We start from the raw sequence: 7,537 nt of genomic DNA on the forward strand, positions 1-7,537 counted from the left end.
CTTACCCTGCTGGGTTGATACTTTTCCTGATTCTGGACAACTCCAGGTTTCTGAAACCATGAGTTATGTAGCATAATATCCATGATCACATACAGAGCAGACATTGCCTCTGTGTGCTGTTGTGCAGAAAGGTGGGGAATGGAGAGGCAAAAGTTAGACTTCAAGACCATATTCCCTGTGATTTGCAGCTTTGATAGCGGTGGGGAGGAGTTTAATATCACCAGAGCAGGCAGAGAGATCACGTTCATCTGTTCCCCTCTCACATCTGGAACACAGCACAGCCACGGAGAATCTGGAGAAACTGCCAGGCTGCCCTGGCCCACACTTCCTCTTATGTGATCTTCCTTGCTAGTCCGACCTTTTTTTAGTCATTATTAATTAACAATATTCCTGTGGTTGTGAGAACAAGTTTTTCCAGTAGTCAGGATTTTGATTCCTCAACTTACAATTTTTCATTCTATGCTCCCTGGCTCCTACTTCGTTGAGCACCAGTAACGATTTGCCTGCTGCTTGTTGCTCTTTCACAAGCAGCTGTGACAAGCTTGCTCAGGCTAACCAGACTGCAGATCCTGACATGGACCAGTGAGCAGGGATGGGCCCAGCTCATGCACCTCAGCCATGACCTGCAGGAACCACCGTGGGGCAAGCCACAACCAGTTAAGCTCATTCACTTGCAGTCTGTGATGGTGTTTGGGTTGCCGAAGGTACATCCAGCAGGACCTTCAGACCACACAGGCCTTTGGACAGCCCTCAGATGGTTTCCATACTAAAGAAGAAATCAACATTAGTTGGGCCACAAAATCCATACACTACATGATGAAGCAACATTGTTCTAAATCTGGCTCAGTGTTTCTGAGATTAATGATTTTCCTTCCTGTCCTTGCATCACACTGCAAGCCCTCTGCAGAGCAGCCAGCAGCATGTATAATGGATTCCAGACTTCTTCAGTTATAATAATATTATGGCTATACATGGTCCTCTTTGTCTCAAGTAAATAATAAAGTGATCTGCTACGGCAGAATGTTTAAACATTTTTGGGATGGTTCTGCCCACTATATACTATGACTTGCTTGATTCTTCTCTCTGACATATCTGCTTCAGTCATTAGTTTCATTGCCAATTCACAGCATTTAAACTAGAAGAAGAAAATAAATGATAAACTAAAAAGCACTTTAATATTTTTTTTTAATCCAGGAAGATCCCAAACTGCTTTACAAACTATAGGTTAATCCTGCCATCTTTCTTGAGATACTCTCTTACACCGTCAGTTCCCTGCAATAAGGATACCTAAAGTCTTCAGTGTTGATGAGATTCTTGATGTGCAAGAATCGGTTTCCTATTATCATCACACAGTGTCTTCTAGAATGGGAACATCTTCTAACTGTATTATGATAAATGCAGCACAAGCAGCTAACGACTTCAACAACATCTGTCATCATGAAAGCCTGCAAACTCTTTTGGAAAATGTTTTTAATACTATTTAAGTTTTATGCCCGGGATATATGCGTATCTCACAGGATTAAAAAAAAATGTATTTTTTATTTTCAAAAAGCTCATCTGTAAACAGGAGCTGTTCTTATGGTATGATAACACCTATATATACCTATATATACCTATATATATATATATATATGTAAGTGTATTTGTGAGGTGCTAAAGAAAAACGCTTATTTTCTCTAGGGAGGAAAAAGCTGGGATATGTTTAGGGCACATTAAAAATGCCAACACAAACTGAAAAGTTGATTTTATAGACTGAAAAAACCTGCTGTTACCAAAGCATCTAAGAGGTTGGTGTCATTATCTAGAATAATGAAAATTCAGGTATAAAATAAAAAAATATATTAATAGATTAGGCAATTTTAAAACAGTGATGGAAATTATAAATCCAGTAACTCTACTGCCCTTCTTCACTGATAGTACATTAATCAAATACAGACTGCAGCAGGACCAGACTCTGAAAATAAGTTTAATTTCCATATGGCAGAATTACCATATTTTCATGTATATAACCTGCAGATTATTTAACAGAGAAATAAACAGCCAGGCAACCTCCTCTTACTTCCCACTGTCTTAGCAATGGCTGTAATACTAAAGTCTGTCATTTTCTGAGGGAACTGTTTACTCAAAAACCTCTTTCACATGCCAAACACCTTGCCTGTGATCACAAGTGCCTACTGCCTTTTTCTTGGGTTTTTTTAAGTATCCAATTCAGACTGAGTCATCTGTGCACTTAGTTAAGAGGTTGTGAGTTTCAAAAGTTGCAGGTTATAAGTTTGAAATTATGGTGTCTCTTCTAGTGTCTCACATGCTGAAGTACAAGGGATAAATATGGTTTTGCTAAGGGAACATCTACTTATTTCTTCCACTGACCAATTAAAGGATTAGGAAAAAAGGGAACCATTTTATGGGAACTGAGGGGAGCACAGACAGAAGGTTCACTGGGGAAAGTGTGAGGGTTACTGGAGTGATTTATCAATGCTCGTCTCCTGCAAACACAGGAAAAGGAGCATATGGGATATGCTCACCTGATCCTAACATACATTCCCCGCTTAATGCTTCAAAAAAAAGAAAAGAAACACAACAAAAGTCAGTGATGGAAAGTGACCAAGAATCCTTCCAGAATTATTGAACAGTTCCATTTGGAATGGTATGGTGGAATTACCAAGTGGTATTGACCAGGCTATTTTTTTTTTTTCCATGTAGTCATTCCATTTTTACATACACACAGGTGCGCGCACACACACACACACACACATATTATGCTAGAATATAATTATTGTACTGCAAATGTTGGTCTTAACCCATATGGCAACTCTGACTGGAGGCTGGGAAATCAATGTGCAAAAACCTGAAGGAATTAGAAGAAAAACCTGAAGGAATTAGAATAAGAAAAAAAGAGCAAAGAGGAAGAAGTGAAAAGAAGAATGCTTACAACTAAGCACAAGCAAGTCTCTATTTTAAGTAGCATGGTTAGACTCTTCAATTGGGCAAGGCCTCCTAGAATGGGCCTTAAGTCTGATCTACACTGGATACACCCAGTATCAGCTATGACACCAAACCACCTCCTCTGTCACTGATCCTTGTCCTTGGTCAAACTATCACTACCTTTTCTATTACAAAAAATCTTCAACCCTATTTGCTCTAGATTTACACTTAAAATTAAAGGGCAAGTTATGAAATAAAAGGACTACTGGTATCACCATCCCACCTGCAGCACAGTGCTACCCAAAGGTTTCAGACTAAGATCAATGTTGTGGCTTTACATGCTCTACAGTTTCAGGAACTGCTGCCATATTTTTCTCTCTACTCATTCTTAGATCACTTTATTTTGCCAGAAATCAGCACTCGGCCTTCTGGAACACTTCTAAAATACACTGGTGACTCTGTTCCTTCTCTGCCCCCTTCCAAATCTTTATGCTCTCTTGCCAAGAGAAATGTCCCCACCTTTCTTGACACCTTATTCAGAGCATTGTTTTATTCAGCTCTCTTCCTTTGCTTCCGTTTTCTTTGGTAAAAACAGTCCAAAATCATTCAGTGTCATTTTGTCCCATGGCTATCAGTACTTTGTTTCTACTATTTACACATTGCATGTTCTGCCTGCTCCTGAAGTATCTGTCTCCCATTTGGTCTGCTTTTTTGGTGGGTTTTTGTTTTGGTTTTGTAGCATTTAACTTTACAGTAGCCTATTTGTGTCACTCTGTCAAATGAGATCAAGCTGTGCTTTTTTAGCTATGCATATAAAAAAAATAACCTGGTTTTTATGTTGTTTCTTTGTCTCATGCCACAAATAGTGTAGATTTGTGACGTCTTGCATTGAAGCTATTTCAGTGTTGCTATTTATATAATCCTTTAAAACCAGAACAACATAGATACACATAGCAATTAGTTTTTGACACTAGATTAAAATTAATTTTGTAATGGTCGATGTACAACAAAGATTTGTAACTAATTTGTACCACAGCGTAGTAAAACTATTCAGCACTGAAAAATGGCAGCATCTCTTTCTCTGAGAACAGTATTAAAAGATAACTTAATATATACCAGAGTAAGAAATCACTCCTAAGCAGTAATTCTCTATGACAGTTCATGATATAAAGAATTATGTGCTAGAAATGGTGCTGTTCAGCCGGAATTTGCAGGCACTTCCAAACTCAGGTGATTGTTCATACTACAAAACAAGAGAGTAAAAAAATGAATTGCAGTATGGCTTCATTTACTTACCAGGCAGATGTACTCTGAAAAGACATCAGGGGTGGGCTTAAAGCATCTCCTTTTAAAGTATGTACTGTCTGTGACGTTGGAGGCTGTGGCTGAGTTTGAGGCTGTGTCTCTGGCTGAGGCTGTGTCTGTACTTGGCTTGGATCCTGAGCAGGGTTAATCCATCGGCTCTGTCCCTGTGTCATCCACTTTCCCTGGATTCCCCACCGTGCCAGGTAAAATTTGCAAATATCATAGTTCATTGAAGAGTAATATAAAAGGTCCAGTACCAGCAAGATCACCACAAAAAAGCCATAGATCCACACTCCTAGCAGTGCACTGTAATTGCTGTGAAAAAAAAGAAAACAAAAAAAGTTATATGTCAGTAATTGTCATTGTGTTACATTATCAAGATTGTTTGTTCCATTAATTATATAAACATAATATATAGATGGATGAAACAAAAATTTTGTTCTAAAGCATGTCCATAAAAATTATTTATTATTTCAATCTAAATACTGCTATATGCATGACATGAGAGGTTTTTAAAAACTAATGTTTTACAAACATTTTTGTTTCTCCCTCTCATCATTTATTTCTATCAGCAAATAAATTTGGTGTACAATGAGCTTCAATGTGTTATGTACATGGTTGATGTACATATGTTGATGCACATGGTTGATGTACATGGCCTGTCCTGTTCTGCAAATTCTCACTCCCAGAGAGTCAATCTACTACAAGTGATGGGGCACTGATGGGAGTGAGGGTTAACCACATGAAAACGTGCTGTCATAATTGAGGAGTGTCTATACTATTGAAAACACGCACTGCTGACATGTTATAAACCACTTGTCTTAAAAGGTGTTTAATGTGCTTGGATTCGCTCTTAATTTCATAATTATTGCTGAATACCAAAGATACTAGTAAAAGCATAGGCTTTCAAGAGCAACTGCTAAAGATCCCTTAGTTTGCTGGTTTAGTTTTTTTTTTTTACTGGAAGGAAGAACATCAAAAAGATCATATTGCACAATGCATTCCACGGGAAGGAAAACTTGTACTGATTTATATGTATAAGTTGCTGTAGTTATAATGTGTCTATATAGGTAAAGGCCATGAAAATTATAAGGTGCTGACATGGTGCACAGAGCTGTAAAGCTATGACAGGTGACTAAAGATATTAAAAGAAAGGGTGAAAAAAAAAAGGAGGAAGAGGTATAAGGGGTCACGAATTTGGAGATCAAAAAGGGGAAGAAGTGCTAAAGCTCTGCTGGAGATGCAATATTATTAAAAGAAAAATGACTGTCAGGTGTAAATGCAGTTTGGATTGGAAACTGTGTAAGTGAGGAGGGGAAGGAAAGAAATGGGTAAGAATGAGATAGTGAGGTATACGGTGAAGAAGGCTAATCTCGACCCACGAGATAATGTGGAAGTATGTGTGCAAGAGACTAAAAACAAGAGCAAACAGAAGGGATATTGGTTAAAAATGTCATTGGAGAAAAATCATATCAAACTAATAGATGGGCAACCCACATCTACATGAGCCTGAACTTACATAAATAAATTTGCACACACACACACTCATTCTCTCAACCTTGCTGTCTTTCAAAGACATTCAGAGAAACTTTGAGGGAACTGTATTTTATCAGAACATTTTATCAAAACAGAAGTGCTGTGAGAAGAAAAAAGGTTGAAAAGACATATTATGGATGCAAGCCAGAAAGATATTTTGACATTTTAAAAACACATCCCAAGCCTTTTTGGATCTAAAACATTTCAAGTCTCTGCTTTAAACTTTCACGTCCACTTAAACTTCTGTGTGACTCTTTCATTTTATACTTTAAAAAAATCAGGATTTGAAACAAGGAATCAGATAAGAAATCAGAATTTCAGTTTCTGTGTTGCTGCCTATCAGCACTTAAGGAGACTAATTCTCCTCTTCAGGGAATGATTTTTCCACTACACAGATATAACGCGCTTGGATTAAATGAGGTTCCACAGTAAATAAGCGTAAGTAACAAGAGGAAGGTCAGAGCTGTTAATGGGTCTCTTCCTTTATGATAACACAAGCCTAGGATTTAAAAAAATAAAAATAAAATTAAAAAAAAAAATCAGTACATTTCCAGGAGGATTGGAAGCAGACAAAATCTAGTGCTTCTGAAAACTCCTCACTCAAGAGTCTTTGCCTCTACTGAGGACTTACACATGCATGCCTAACTTCACACAACAGCAGGTAAACCTTTGTAAGGCATTAAACCTTTGCAGTCCAGGCACTTGAAAGTGTAATAGGATCTGGTTAATCAGTGGATTTATTCCTATTGGGGTAAACTCTTCTCTTTTCTACTAATATAAATAAAAAGGAAGTGAAGGCTGGAGAAGTAGAGGGAGAAATCCACTGTAACGAGTCCTGTTCTTCATCACTAATGCCAGTAAGATCCATTTTACAAACAGGTGTGCTGTATTTGATCCATATTAAGAATGGAAATATTAGAAAACGTGTTATTTTTGTTTTGGCAACAATGTAAAGGGCAGAAACATTTCTTATAGTTAGCTCAAAATAATTTGTTTGTATTTTAGGTATTTAGTCTCAATCATCAAAATTTTGGTTAGCGAAAATTAGAGCTATTTTGAGTGTTCCAATTTAAAGCAACAATTTATTAATCATGCCATATGTGAGTTATCCATCTGCTCCTTCTAAATAACATCTGTTTCTCACAAGTACAAAAATGAAAGTCTGCTTTATTTTAATTAACAGACAGTGGGACAACAGCACTATCAAAAGGGCCTTGTGAAAAATCACAAGCAAAATTAATAAGTAGTATGTTTTGTACACAGAAGGAAATTCCATACTTCGATGTTTTCTGTTTCTCAAACTATTAAGATGGTAGAAAATATTAATTTTGCTGATGGCTACTAATTATAGTAAAAATTAAAACTTTCCTACAGACTAATAAGATGTGTTAATTAGAAAATAAACAATCTCTAACTTACACTGAATAACAGTAAGGCCAGAGACACAGAAAAGAACTGGGAATCAAAATTAACTCCTAGGACTTGCTCTCATTTAATTGGATTGAATGATTTAATTATACAAGTTTAATCTTGCAATGAATCTGGGTTTCCTGTACTTTTGTGCAGAAGTTTCATTTCAATTAAAAATAAAGCGTGAACAGATTCCAAATTTACTGGTTCAAATTACAGGGGTTTGTTCCTTCACAGGGAGTGTGTGAAGTACTGTAAGGTGTTCTGGTGTGGTTGTATCTCCTTCCCCAGCCGGAGATATCTCCTCTTCCCTGCCCTGCCCTCCTGGTGCTCCTGCCCGTCCCACTCCAGGTTTCTGTTT

At 37.3% G+C, this 7,537-nt stretch overlaps 1 protein-coding gene across 1 annotated transcript in view; it reads right to left on the bottom strand.

Moving 5' to 3' along the window:
• Positions 1 to 4,221: 4,221 nt before the first annotated feature.
• SHISAL1 (shisa like 1) overlaps positions 4,222 to 7,537 on the bottom strand; it is a gene marked incomplete at its 3' end in the record, with an annotated part of 17,024 nt that continues 13,708 nt past the window's right edge. Inside the window, exon 3 of the mRNA XM_010173547.1 lies at positions 4,222 to 4,545. Coding sequence (XP_010171849.1) covers positions 4,222 to 4,545 — 324 coding nt within the window. The remainder of the gene's footprint in view (positions 4,546 to 7,537) is intronic.

The sequence above is a fragment of the Antrostomus carolinensis genome, unplaced genomic scaffold (assembly GCF_000700745.2).
Source record: "Antrostomus carolinensis isolate BGI_N321 unplaced genomic scaffold, ASM70074v2 scaffold18458, whole genome shotgun sequence".
Classification (NCBI taxonomy): domain Eukaryota; kingdom Metazoa; phylum Chordata; class Aves; order Caprimulgiformes; family Caprimulgidae; genus Antrostomus; species Antrostomus carolinensis.